Source organism: Lolium perenne, chromosome 2, assembly GCF_019359855.2.
Source record: "Lolium perenne isolate Kyuss_39 chromosome 2, Kyuss_2.0, whole genome shotgun sequence".
NCBI lineage: Eukaryota > Viridiplantae > Streptophyta > Magnoliopsida > Poales > Poaceae > Lolium > Lolium perenne.
Window position 1 is genome coordinate 111,409,424 of NC_067245.2, and position 14,862 is coordinate 111,424,285.

The following is a 14,862-nucleotide window of genomic DNA, read 5'->3' on the forward strand; positions in this document are numbered from 1 at the left end:
GATTATAATTATATAACCGAAGTAATCAACAACAGCAAAAATTCTATTGCACAATCTTATGCACTGCTAAAAGAGTGAAAGAATAGGTCAAACATAGCATGAAATAATAGTTTTATACAACAAGTCACAGTTTTTATGGGGGCATATCAACATTTCATAGCAAGCTGGACCTTCCGCCAAAAACATTTTGTACTCAGATTATCAGCATAAACTAATGTTGTGTGACCATTCAGATTATACAGATCATATTCACTTCCTGTGTATCCAACAGAATTACCGACATGAATCTTTGGCCTGTGTATCAAATATACACGTACATTCCTGGGGTAAAAGTAGGATACCCACCAAAAGTTAAAAAAATGTTATGTACCTTGAATGCCAAATAATCTGTGAGCATTAATACAACTTGTCCAGGGACATATAAAAGGAATATGAACCTCTCCGTGTATATTCTGTGTGGGCAAATGGAAAACTTTTTACAGTTAGCAAGAATATAGATATATGAAGTGCCAGCTGGTGCTTGCCAGGTCCTCGGTCTTGATGAAGGTTGGCTACACATAAGTAGTTATTAACCTCCGTAACAAATCAATGATACAAATCTAATGAAAAAGAATATGCCTCTCCACAACAAACAGATCCAAGTTTTGATGAAAATAATCAAAACTTGACTGCCGCCAGCATGTGTTTTCTCACCGATATCTCCCGATTTGCACCTTACTCATGCTGCTCTCCAATCTCTGTATGCTTGCTGCAACTCGTCCAACATTTGGTTGTGAATCAGTGTCGTCCTCATCAACAGTTCCGCTGTTTGTCTGTAACTTGGCCCCACTGCTGGCAACATCATCCGTGTTTGCCGTCACACTAGTACTCATGACATCGCTGGTTTCAACACTTCCAGCACTCGTGACATCACTGTTTTCAACCCTTCCAATGTTGGGTTTTACACTAGTACTGTTGACATCAGCACTGGTAATACCTCCACTGCTGGGCTTCACATCCAAGTCCTTGATTTCACTATTGGCTATGCTTCCAGAGTTCCGCTTTGCATCCAAGTTCTTCATATAACTGTTTACAACGCTTCGAATGTTTCGCTTCCCTTCAGTGTTCTTGCCATCTTTGTTGGCAGCGCTTCCAATGCTGATCTTTCTGTCACTACTCTTATCATCCCTGCTGTCAATGCTCCCCAAACTGGGCTTTGTATCAATGGTTTTGTCATCTTTGTTGGAGATGCTTCCAGTTAAAGGCTTTACATCGGAGCTCCTTTTGACATTCTTGTTTGTGACGCTCCCAGTGTGGGCCTTTCCATCAGAGTTATGCCCATCCCTACTCATGATTGTTCCAGTGTTGGGATTTACATCAGTGCTTTTGGAATTGCTATTTGCAATGCTTTCAGTGGGTCGTACTACATCAGCATTGTCAGTGTTACTGTTAATTCTGCTTCCAGTGTTCCCCTTTCCTTCGATTATCTTGGCACGACTGTCAGGCACGCTCTCGACATTGCCTGTTACACCAATGCTCTTAGTAGCAATGTTGGCAACGGTCTTACCATCGTCACACTGGAGCCATTTGTTCTGCAAGCACTGTGCAGCTGTTGGGCGCTTCTCTGGGGCAAAATCAAGTAAAGGGCCAAGAAACTCGGCAAATTCACGGGCATCTGATTGAGGAATTTTATATTTGTCAACTAGGACACGTTCAATAGATGAGATCTTCAGCCTTCTTATCCGTTTCAGATCTCCATGTCGGTCAAAATACTCCTTCGATTTTGTTCCCATCGTAGCAATCTGCGGCAAAAAATATACTGGTGAGTTTGATGATTGTAACAAAAAAGGTTAAGTCAGAATAAAAGTACACATACCTTTTTTGGCATCTTTCCCAGAACCTCCATCATTAAAGCCAAGTGATCCTGCAATAACATATCCTTAGTCCTTCATTAAATGCTTAAGAGATACAAAGCAGATAATGAACTGACAACAGCGAGCTAACAAATGTGTCTGAAGTCTACAAATATAAAATCAGACGGAATTATCTTTTCCAGTTTCGTACAATAATTGTAAGCTCCCTTTCAGCGAATTAATTGTACGAAAATGGAAAAGAAAAAATTCAAAGCACTTATCTTTTCCTAGTGTTCACAATAATGCAAGTAAGCTCCCTTTCAAAAAGATAATCCAAGCATGCCGGATGCAAATAAAATTCCAACTATATACTGTTTTATGCCGTTACATTTCAGAACACTGCACATTAGTCAAATCTTATACACAATTAGATGTGGCGTCCTCTAGACTCTAGCAGGTACAGGTTAACATATGAAACATCCATGTGTTATCTGAAAGGTCTTCCAATTCTGTTTGGATTGTCAACATAATCTCATACATGGTATTAATGATACTTTGGATAAACAGGTCAAGTTGTGTCTTTAGCATGACATTCCAGGCAACATATGATGTAGTATGTGTTAACATCGTTGCTACTTCACATTCCTCATATTCTACCTACCTTGCAAGTGCACCACATGATTTAAGGCAATTTAAAGGGCAACACCAAAGCATCATGGTTAGTTACCGAGGAATGTAACAACTACCTCATCTTCGCTGTACCCATGCCCTTCCTTGGGTGTAAATAGCATTTCACCTGTTGCGAGCTCAAAAGCAATACAAGCAAACGACCACATATCAACAGGAAATGAGTATCCTGAACCTAGAATGACCTCAGGCGCTCGGTACTGCCTTGTCTGGATAAAATCTGTAAATTGCTTGTCGGCCCAGCAAGCATTTCCAAAATCCACAATCTTGCATGTCATATCAATCCCTTCCAAGCTTCTTTCTGAGCGTGCAAACTCGGCAGCTGTTTTCCTTTTCTCCGCAAGCTTTGCAAGAACCCTCCTTGCTCTCATCTTCAACTTCTTCTCAATTGGGTTAAGGACAGCTTCCCCGTTAGGATTCCCCTCAGGTCTATCGAGATTAGGTCTAAGTCCGGAGCGAATGGGGTCCTTGGAGGGATCGATTGTTGAAACAAGTAGGACGTTCTCAAGTTTCAGATCCGAATGGATGATTCCAAGCTCTCCGTGCAAGTAATCAAGACCTACCAAAATAGACCTGCATATTTCCTTCACCCTACCCAATCCAATGCCTTTGTAGCGGTTGTACTGTACTAGCTTAAGTAAGCTGTCCCCCAGGAATTCAAAAACAAGGCAGACATGCTGCCCATTTGGCCCCGTGTGCTTGAAGTGTTCTATCAACTGGATGGTGTGTTTGCAGTTTTCCGGATCTCTCTTGGTGATCTCTGAGAGGAACTCAATTTCGTGAAGAGCGGCTTGAGCAAACTCTGGCGCGCTCTTCTGGATCTTAAGAGCCACAAATTTCTGCAGAGAAGAGAGCAGAATCATGAGCATTGCATCCTATGCACAAGTGAGCAATAAAATGAAGCAAACCTGCTATAATCTCACAACATCATGCCTGGAATATATAGCTAACCAGAAAAATTACAGTGTGAATTAATTTCGTGTTAACTAACATAATCTTTGATTATATGCATTTATGGCATTATCTGCAGCATTAAAAGAACTGCCCAAGAGACCTTTTGTTTTTCCTCAAACGAGTAACTGTAATTTTCTAGGCCATAATTGGCAATTTAACTTGTGAATGAACATATAAAAACAGAGCCCGGTCATTTAAAAGTTAATACTTCATCCCAATAGTAGCAGAAATGGATATAGTACAAATTTCCCCTAAAGAAAGAAAAAAGGACAAAACTAAATCCGGAGTCTAGTGAATCAGAAACCTATATCACATTCACCTAGCATCAGTCCCTTTCCGGAGGGGACCACTGGCATGGGCGCGCGCGCGCCCGCAACCAGGAGCTGACCCGCGAGACAGCAGCAGCATCCGCCTTATGATCCGATCGATTCGATTCCTGCCTCTAATCGACAAAGGACGAGATCTAGTCGGCGCATGCATTACACGGAGGATGCGATAGGATCGCGCTACGGCGCGATCGCTCCTCGATCTCCGGTGCGGGGCGGCGCGCGGGGGTGGGGAGAAAGGGATGGCGGAGGGATCAGTCGCGATCCTGGGCAGAGCAGGGTGGAATCAAGGCGCGCGACGGACCTGGGTCTCGAGGTCGAAGGCGAGCCAGACGGTGGAGAAGTTTCCCCAGCCGAGCTTGCGCTGGGCGACGTAGCGTCCGGCGGCGAACTGGTCCCCGGGGCGCACGGCGTGGTAGCCGCCCTTGCGGTAGCCGTCGACGCCCTCGTCCTCCTCCTCCTCGTCCCCCGACGACGACGGCGACAGCGACATGCTCCGATTGCTCGTCCTCCTCCTCCTCCTCCTCCCGAGATCCGGCCTGCGGGCCCGGCTCGATCACCGGCGGCGGTGGCGACGGGGAGCCGTCGGTGGTGCGCTGGCGCTGGCACGTTGGTTGATTGGTTGGGTTGCTTCTTGGTTTGGTTGGGAATCGCGGAGGGAAAGGAGGCGATGGAGGCGACGGTGGTGGTGGCCTGGTGGGTGTTGCGTTCTTTACTTTTTTCAGGCGGAGGCGTGCAGGGCGAGGCCGAGGTTTCCCACCTTGCTCCTCCTATTTTTGATGTATTGCATGTTCTTCACCTGGAAATGTTTCCCTCTCAGGTTACCTGTTGTTCATGGAATGCCATGTTTTCCCCCTTTTCTTCCGCTTTTGAGACATGAGAATATATATGTGCGGAAATTTAATTCGGCTCTCGAATGCATATACTTTCTCTGCGAAAAAACGTATTTTAAAGTGTAGAATTCTTTTAGCAAAACATTCTACATGTATATCTCGATTATATATGTGCATTCGTCAAGTTTCGTAAAAAATCGATATTTTTCGTGGTCTACATAAAAAAAGAAAATTTATTGTGTGAAAAAGCCTTATTTTTAGCACCAAATTTTATCTTTTTACACACAATAAGTTGACTTTTCATGAAACAACTTTGTGAAAGCGTATCATATTGTTCTTTGGTACTCCCCATGTTCTATAATTCTTGTGTTTGAACTTAAACCATGGTAAGAATTATAAAATGAAAGGACTAAGAGAGGTCATATCTATTCTGGGTAGAAACCCTCATAAGCTTATTAACTGAGCAAAACTATTTTTTCTTGTTGCGAATAGTAATTGCTCGGAGGAGCAATAAAATTATTTCTTATCTGTGAAAAAACAACTTGGAGAGGCTAAAGGCCGACCAAACACATTTTTTTGGCAGATCCAATAATTTCTTTAGTGGTTGTTTTGGATAGCGAGTAATCAAGAACCACCTCAATGAAAAATGTGATTTGGGAATATTTGTTTGGAAACTCAGTTTTATTATATTCTTTATTTAATAAAAGGCCCATTATAGTTGTTTGAAATTGTTTATCAATTGTGCAACACAATAAAACCTTGTGATACCCCATACGCGGAAACAACGCAAAATCATAACTATCAGGGTGATAAAGAAGTCAAACGCATCAGGTTCGGTTATACGATGCGGAGACGGATTCATACTATTTTAGTGATGAACTAAATCGGGAGGTAACGGCTTTTTTTGACAACATTGACAACATTAGGACTAATAATCCGGTTTTGGAACCTCAACCTGTATTGGGGGCAATTGAAGAGGTAGCTGATAATTTTTCCGATAATTTGGTTGGTTTTTTGGGGAGCCCACTGGATCAATTTGCCATTCACCCCTACATTCCTCTTCATATGGGCCAGTTTTATTTATCATTCACAAATCTATCCTTGTCTATGCTGCTGACTGTCGGTTTGGTCCTACTTCTGTTTTTTGTTGTTACGATACCATCTTTTCATCCGTATTATTCACCCGAAACCCTGCTTTAGAATTTGTTATCTCCTTCACAAAGCAACCTTGTATGCCCACCCATGGGAAATCATAATAACCATTAAAGCAAAACCAGGAATGATTACAAGCAAACTGGCTCTAATTTTGGAGCCAAAACATAATAAAAACCTTGCTCTAGAAAACAAATGAAGAAGGCCAAATCATAAATATCATTGGCAGTAAGTTGCACGAGGGATCAAACAACGCAGCAGCAGCACATCAGGCTACGTGTGTGAATTGTAGCAAAAACGAGGTGCCATATATGTGAGCGTGTTAAAATTTTGCGACAGGTGCCAACAGCGCAAATTTTAGTTTGCTTGGGAATTCTTGTCGGGTTGGTGCCCTGCACCTTCGCCACATCATCTCTCCAAAAAAGCGTCGTGGATTTGGTAGATCCTTCACATTTGCAGCTGTAAACACACTCACAATGCATGCGACCCGGCCATCATCTGCTGCGCTGCACTAATCCTCATCCATCACTAAATTATTTCTCTAGAAAAGAAGAACAACGCTACTCTTTTATCCATATTATTTGGATGTATCTAAATATATTTTAAATCTAGATATATCTATATTTTCGATAAAGAAAATATATTAATATCCAGAGATACCAATTACAATCAGCTTCTGAATAACATAATACCCTAATGATAGTACGGATGCACGCAACTAAAAAAGTAAAAAATAAAAAAAACCCGCTACAGTATTCCAGCCCTAGCAGCAACATGCCAACGATGCATCCACCATCAGGACAAAACCTGAATTCCAGGCTCTCCAAAAGCGACGCCTCTAAGAATGGAACAGTGCACAAGCGCCATTATCACCGATCAAAAGATCTTAGGTATTACCCTGAAGATAGTCCCCGCTCGCAAAACAATGCAGTCAACAAGGCCATTGCCGGGCACAACCAATTAAAGCCAGACCTTGGATTTTCACCATGAATGGTAAGATTCTAAACTTCACTTGTGCTGCCACCCCCACTTGCATATTGCTGCTACGAAATCCATAATACCAAGCAAGTCCCTCAACATCACACAAACTCGAACCTCTATTGGTAGTCCTCCAATCCATCTTTCATGATATTCTCCGCCTCTGATTTCACCAAGGACCAGAATGTCATCTGATGACAACACAAAACAAATCTTCACGCCGCTCCCTCCAAAACCAAACAGCTGGAATAAAAGCATGGATGCGCACGATCGAGTATCACTCGATCTAGCAAACTCTAGGCATAAGGTGCACTCTTAGATGAAGAAGGACCAGCCTTAGGAAGGTCACCATCCTTGCAAAACAAGAACCCTAGGATAGCCACCTTTATTACGCAGATTAGTCGGTCCCCACACCGCCACCCGCCGGTCGACCTCATCGGATGAAGAGGATGCCAACACCGACCACATACCCATCAACGAGTCATTTGCCGCCACCCCAACACCGAAGTAGGCCACCACCGTGAGTCACCGGGAGGGAGAGGCGCAGAGAACCTACCGAAAATCACCAGGCACGACCAAGTCGCCGTAGACGTCGGATCTACAGCTGTCGGGGACACCCCTGCCGTTGGCCGCATCGCCGAAGCATCACCCGGTCGTCGCAACCCTCGCCAGGGCATCCAGGCGCGACGCGCCGCAGACCACCGTTCGCTGCCTCGTATTCCGCCTAGGACCCCACCGCACAGATCCCCGACCAACCCCGCTACCGGCCAGCGATCACCATCTCGACCCGCACCTCCTCTGAACGCGTGTAGCGAGCACCACGAGCTTTGCCCGCGCGCACGCACTGGCGGCAGTGAAGAGTTAGATCGGAGGAGGGGGAAGAGGCGGCGACGTCTTAGGGTTTTCGCCCCTAGGGGGGTTCATATCCAAATGCATCATCAGAGAGCATTCTTAAAAGTCTCAAAACACCATAATGGTGTTAACCTTTATGATATATATATATATATATTTACGACGAGTAATATGAATCAGAGGGAGCACGATTTTTCCCCTTTAACATGGGAAAACTACATAGGTTTCCTATTCTCAATTTATTATTATGTTTGCATAATATTGGCTACACAATAGAAACAAAATCTTCATCGGCCGATCAAACCCGCCCCCAGATATTTGGGCCTCTGGACCTAATTAAGGGACCCCCTATGGGTTTGTTTCGTTAATCCCTATATCCCGACCAGGTCGACAATTGCACCACGATGCACACCCCCACGCGTGTCGTGTGCCGGCCCGATTAGGTGCTTTTTCCTATTCTCTTCTTTCATGTTCCCTTTTTTATTTTTATTTTATTTTTCTGTTTTTTTCTATTTTCTTGTTTTATTTTATATTTAAAAATAATTTTCGAATTTTGTAAATTTGAAAAATGTTCAAGTTTGAAAAAATGTTTAAATTAAAGTTCAATAATTTTTCACTGGGTAAAATGGTTCCAATAATCCCTATATGCTAACCAAGTCGACAACTACACCGCGCTGCACACCCCATGCGCGGTGTGGGCCGGCTTGGTTAGTCGTTTTTTCCTGTTCTTTCTTTTTTCCTTTTCTTTCCTGTTTCCTTTTTTTTCTTTTCTCCTTTCTTTTATGTGTTTATTTTTTCTGTCTTCTCGTTTTTTGCTTAAAAAAAATTCGAACTTTTTCAAGTTTGAAATTTGTTCATATTCGAAATTTGAACAATTTCAGTTTTTCAAAGAATTTTGAGTATTGAATAAAATTTTCAAAATTTGAACGAAATTTGAAATTTGAACGATTTGAACAATTTTAAATGATTTTCAAATTGTAAACAAAAATTTGAATTTTAAACAACATTCGAATTTTAAACAAAATTGAAATCGTACATTTTTAAAAATATATACATAAAATTTTGAACAAATTTTGAAAACATAAAAAGGAACAGAAAAATGTTATAGTTTTTTTTAAAAAAATGAAAAAAAAGGCGTTTACCTAATGAGCCACGGGCCAAATAACAACCGCTAGTCGACGGGGTGTGCGGCACGGAACTTTCCACATGAGAAGCTGTGTCTGGCGGATGCCGTCTCTCTCTCCCTACCCTTCTGGACATCTCCGCCCCTTTCCAGAGACCTCCGCCGCCGGAAATCTCACCATCGACGGCCGCTCTCCACCTCTCCCAGGCTAGTCTCCTCTTCCACCTCGCCTCCCACCTCCATGGCCTCTCCCATCCCGCCCAAATCTCACGCCAAACCACCGCCGAAAGATCCTCCGCATCCACCAGCTCCAACAACTGAAACCCCACCTATGCAATCCAATCAAAAGAGCCACAAAACAGACACCCAATACCAATCTTGTCAAGGTGATAAGGATCTGCAACAGGCCGGTAATTTGCGGACCGAGCTTCAGTGACTTGGTGTTATCAAGTCTCACGGTAACTTGCCTCTAACATCTACCATCAATTGTTCATCCAACGTACAGGAACAGGTGGAGGCAAAATTCCCTAGAACTGGCCCCTTTAGCACAGTCGACACCGGTCTCGTAACCAGTTGTATGTACGACTAATGTGAGGTTGCCCTGTTGTAAATATATATTGCTAGCTTGCATGTCCAATCAAATTAGCAATATGTATGGAGGCTATATTCAGATTTCTGTAAGAGCATCTCCAAGGTGGCGACGCAAATCGGACGTCTAAAATGATCGCGCACGTCTGTTTGCATCGGTCTAAATGGTTGAAATCGACCGTATATTTCTTTGCGTTGGGTGGCTCCAGTGGCACGACGTATTTTTTTTAGATTTTGCATTTTTTCAACATAAAAACATAATTTAAATGTAAAGAAAGGAAAATAAAAACATAAAAACTAACGCCCGCGCCTACTCGTTGTCGTCGTTGTCGATCAGGACGAAATCCGGTACCGGCAGCATGATGCCGGTGGCGTGCCGGGGCAGCGGCGGCTGCACTGGTCGATCCACCTCCGAGACGAAGACGTAGAGCCTCTCGATCTCGTCGTCCATCATCGTCGTCGGGTACTTGAACTTCCGGCCCTAGCCCTCCGCCATGGCTGCCCGCCATTCGTGGAAAACGCAGACGACATAGTCATCGTTGTCGTCCTTGGCCTCCTCGTTGTGGTAGGCCAACGTGTCGTTGTCGTCGTCATCCTGTGGAGGCGCTCCTGTCTGGCTCGCTGTGCCGCCAACCGCCGCTAGGAAGGTACACGTCCCGCCAGCTGGCGCACGGCGTCCAGTTCTTATACATGAGCCGCACCATCTCGACAGGCAGCGACACCCTGTGCGTCCGCTCCGCCTTCTTGGTGCCGCTGCCGGATGCCTTGGAGTCATGCTTCTTCTTTCCCATGGTTATGCGGTGGCGCGCGATGGTGAGGGGTGGGACTGGAATGTAGCTTGTGTGGGCAATGGCAGAGACAATGCCGATCGACTTTTAAGGATGGGCGCGTGCGGGCCATTTATGCCATTGATCGTGGCGTAGAAGCCCAGCCGCCGCCCGCCAGCGCGCAGAAGAGGCAGCCGCGACATTGATGGTGAAGGCTGCGGCGCAAACGCAGACGCGGAAGCGATGACCGTCGAAGCGATACACTCGATACAGCCCTATAGCTCGCTGCCAAACGGGCTCGGTGGAAAAAAGCGAGCGGTCACTTGGGCGTCCGCGCAGCGTACGCCTCCCAGCGCAAATATGCGCCGTGTTTGCGTCTCCGCAGACAGCCCGATCAATATGCGTCGGACCGCTGTACCTGGTTCCTGGCGTATTTTAGGGCCGCACGGACGCAAATGGTCGCCACCAACACGTCCTCGTTGAACGACCAGTGCAGCAGCAAATGTTGCCCGATGCGCCCTCTAAATCGTCGGCGCCGTGGTTTGCCGCTTGCATCTCCAACTCCAGTTCCCACCAGTAAATTGAATGTGCCTCCTCCTTATTATATTGAGTTCCTTTTTTAAAACAAATTGAAAATATTGCAGAAAACGTAAGCTGAAATCCTATTAAAATGCTCCAAAGGCTAGAAATAGCTCAAAATTCTTACTTCCCTGATTTTTTTGAGAAAACTCTCGTAAAACATATATATTGTATCATTCATTCTTGGAAATTTTCAGTCAATTTGAACATATGTGTTGTGAATAAGCACATTTTAATTTTCTGCCCGAAATTTTAAACTAAAAATTCAAACTTTCCAGGAAATTTTGAAAATATTCCGGTAAATCATATACGTTACATTTTCCATTCTCGAAAAATTTGAGCCTACAATAAGTAAAGATTAGACACGTAAAGTGTTGTGAAACTGGTAGTCACGGTGAAGATTCTGCCTCCGGTGGTTGTGGTCTGTCCGATCAGGATTTAATGGTGGATGTTGGAGGCAAGTCACCGTGAGACTTGATAACTTCAAGTCACTGAAGCTGCGTCCGTAATTTGCTGGCTCAAATCTCTCTCAATGAGGGGACGGCGAATCAGGAGTGTAACATCAGCAAGAAGCCTGATCAACACATGGAGGAACAGGGTCAGCAGGGTGAACATGAGAAGAGGCTTGTCAGATTTGAGGACCCAAATCTTCAGATAGAAGAGGAAGAAGATGCATCTCAGAAAAGAAGCTCTCCTAACCGTTACCTGCGCTCTTCCCAACAGCTTGAAGAGTTGGATTTGACTGCCATAATGCAAAGTCTGCAAATATCTATACCAGAGGAAGTAGCTATTGCTTATCATGAGGAAGAAATCAGGAGGCCAGAGCAAAACTCGCCCTATCAGTTGCTCATGAAAGTTGCATGCTCAAGTGGAACTCCCAGGAACATCCCATTGCAGCCGTTAAATGAAGCTATGTCCAGGGCATGGGGAAAGAACTATTGGTCCATTGATCAAGTTGAACATGCAGTCTACAGAGCTTATTTTCGAGATGAGGATGCAATGGACTTTGTTATACAGAGACAACCATGGTCTATTGATGGAGATAATTTGCTGCTGGAATGGGTTAATCCAAGAAATCCCGGTAAAACTATGGATGAATACAGTTTCCGTTTCGTTTATGTTCCAATCAGAGTTTATGGAGTTCCAGAGAGGTACAGAGTTCCTCACATGATGAGATATGTAATAGAAAAGGTTGCCCAACTTTCTGATATTCACCCTCCTCCAGAAATGAGAATGACACTAAAGCAAGAGTATGTCCAAGCTTATGCAAAAATGGATACCAAAATCCCAGTAAAGGATAAAATCAAGTATTATATTGGGCCGAACGAGTACATCTTATTTTATCTGAACTATGACAAGATAAAAAGGATTTGTACGTTCTGTGGCTTGATGTTTCATACAGTTCAGTATTGCCCAAATAGGAGAAAACTCATTTAGCATTTGGTTAGCATCGGAGCCAACACAGCCACTGTAACCTTTCTCGTATGTGGGTATCTGGACATCCCAAGCTACACAAATCCCTCAAGTTGCGCTAGACCAATCAAAAATTATTGGAGGGCTTTCGTCGGAGTTTAGAAGACATATGCAAATTGATAGATCAGTTCAATCAGCTCCAATGCCTCTATCAAGATTTACTCTCACAGACAACAACTCGGGTCTGAAGAATACAAAAGAGAAGGAAAGCCAGAGACCAGAGGGTCCAAATGAGAATAAATCTAAGCCTTTGGCTCTTTCATCCACACCCACCCAAGGTCCCACACAAAAAACTAGCCTTCTTGGGCACCCTCCTATCGATGACTCATATCCTTCTGGGAAATTACCTCTATCTGCTCGACAACCTTATCCTTCGACACAAGCCACTTGTAAAAGGCAGCAAGCTTCAGGATCCACGGTCTCTCTAAACAGATTAAAGCGTCAAGCCACTGCTGAACCAATTCAAGAGGAAGAACCAGAGTATTTTAATGGAGAGAGCCATGCCAGATCCAAGTCCATGCCACCCTCCTCGCCACAGTACTCAGGCACAGCATCCTCTCGTCACCATTCTGTAGATGCTCCTTCCACTTATAGACCTCCGCATGTAAGGTATGGATATGAAACAACCAGCACCGTACAAGGTGGGGTTTATTTTCGACCTTCTCCAAATGCTTTTCAGAACGACAATCCCCCAACTACCTTTGCACCAGGAAGAAGTTCTCCACCCTCAGGAGACAGAAAGAGGTTCCGTCCGCGGAGTCGCAGCCGCTGGGATGACAATGGAAATACCTCTAATCCATCAAACACTCATAATACCCTTCAAAGCAACATTACAGAAGCAGTACAACAGGCGCAACAAATAGCTTCTCACCTTATGAATAGAAACATCTGTGGCACTACCAAGACACATCATGAGATTACTAACAACCCTGCCCTAGCTCACCAGCTCAGCTTCACAATATGCATGACCCGGATGAGTACAAGAAGTGGTTGGAGCATGCAGCAGCAGCAACAGTAGGGGCACATTCTCAAGATGATCATCATTGGGGCATGCCTCCCGCTCACTTGGCTCGCGAGACGGATATAGGTTTGGACTCTCATGACAATATTATTACAAACGAGCATGCTTTTGCAGTCACCACTGAAGTACAGGGGATGGACCATATTGGAGCACAAGCCATGGAGGGGATCGACGAAAATACTGAGTTGTATGAAGAACAGGCAGCGGCGCCAGCCTATAAGGCGCCTCGGGCGCAATGAGTCTCATATCTTGGAACTGTCAGGGTGCAGGCAAGAGCCTTGACAGTAACAAGATGAATTACCTTGCCAACCTGGTCACTTCAACTCATGCTAAGGTAATTTTTATATCTGAAACTAAAACCTCTAAAATTGATAAGATTCAGCTAGTTAATCATTTTAACATGGGTAATAGCTTTGTAGTTCCTTCTGATGGTCGCAAGGGCGGGCTCTGGCTTTTATGGGACAACGACATCGATCTTTCTGTAGTTAGCTCCAGTAGTAATCTTATCATCGCCTCTCTTGTTAATACCTCCACTAATGAGGTCTTTAATCTAGTTTGTATGTATGGTGATCCCTCGCATGTTAGCTCGCAGGACTTGTGGAAGGAAGTTGTCTCTTTTGTTGATGTAAATAGTGGGAAACCTACTCTCTGTATGGGTGACTTCAATGATCTTATGTATCCGCATGAGAAAAGTAATGTAAATTATATGCCTGTTAATCGTATGCGTGCTTTCTGTAACTTCGTGAAAAGTTGTGGGCTGATTGATCTGGGTTATAATGGTCCGGCCTATACCTGGTGTAATAAGCGATACTCCTCAACACCTCTTTATGAAAGACTTGACAGATTCCTTGCTAACGCTGAATGGACTAACCTGTTTCCTAATGCTAATATTTATAATCTTCCTATCTTGATAGGCGATCATGCTCCTATTTTAGCTGTTCTTCATTCCACTTTTAAAAAGCCTACTTATCATTTTAAATTTGAGAATTGGTGGCTCCTAGAAGAAGATTTTCAGGAAACAACAATGAAGGCATGGAAGAATTCAGAGAACCAAGCTTTTCACACAAGAACAACTCACCTTGCTGGAGCCCTCAAGGTTTGGAGGAAAAAGAAAAAGCCTTTGCAGAATCAACTTCGGGAAATCGAGCAGAGGATCACAGAAATTCAAGAAAAGCCTATTCAAGACCAAGATCACAACGAAGAAGAGAAGTTGATTGAGTCTTACGAGCAGACAATGACGAGACTCACTCAGTACTACAAACAAAGAGCTAAGAAACATTGGGCAACTCATGGCGACAAAAACTCAAGGTACTTTCACATCTCCGTCTTGAAAAGAAGGAGGAGAAATAGAATAGTTTCTATTAAAAATCCTCAAGGTAAAACTACTTTAGATCCTGAAGAAATTGCCCATTGCTTTGTGAACTATTTCAAGAATATTTCTTCCACATCAGCTAACAATTTGGATCAGAATATGCAAGCTTTCCATACAGGAACCATTCAGGACGAATTTACCAATTCGGTTCCAGATAAGGAAGAGATATGGAGTATTTTAAAAGAAATGAGAAATGATGCTTCCCCAGGGCCAGACGGTTTAAATGCAGCCTTTTATAAAGCAGCGTGGCACTGGATTGGAGATGACGTGACAAGGTTAGTGCAAAACTTTTATTACCATGGTCATCTCCCGCCCCAACTTAACG

The 14,862-nt window shown here is 43.9% G+C and overlaps 1 protein-coding gene across 1 annotated transcript; it reads right to left on the reverse strand.

The window, feature by feature from the left end:
* Nucleotides 1-259: 259 nt before the first annotated feature.
* LOC127333645 (uncharacterized) lies at nucleotides 260-4,528 on the reverse strand. Its single transcript, XM_051360032.2, has 4 exons — nucleotides 4,104-4,528; nucleotides 2,579-3,358; nucleotides 1,856-1,903; nucleotides 260-1,781 (listed from the first exon to the last, which is right to left on the reverse strand). The coding sequence occupies exons 1-4, from the start codon at nucleotides 4,290-4,292 to the stop codon at nucleotides 690-692; spliced, it is 2,109 nt and encodes a 702-aa protein (XP_051215992.1). The 5' UTR covers nucleotides 4,293-4,528; the 3' UTR covers nucleotides 260-689.
* Nucleotides 4,529-14,862: the final 10,334 nt, after the last annotated feature.

Bases quoted from the DNA above. Each gene is read 5' to 3' on its own strand.
- LOC127333645 (XM_051360032.2), bottom strand. From the start codon at position 4,292: ATGTCGCTGTCGCCGTCGTCGTCGGGGGACGAGGAGGAGGAGGACGAG. The intron at 3,359-4,103 runs GTCCGTCGCGCG...TCTTCTCTGCAG, and splicing joins CCTTCGACCTCGAGACCCAG to AAATTTGTGGCTCTTAAGAT. The intron at 1,904-2,578 runs GTAGTTGTTACA...ATGTTATTGCAG, and splicing joins ATGGGTACAGCGAAGATGAG to GATCACTTGGCTTTAATGAT.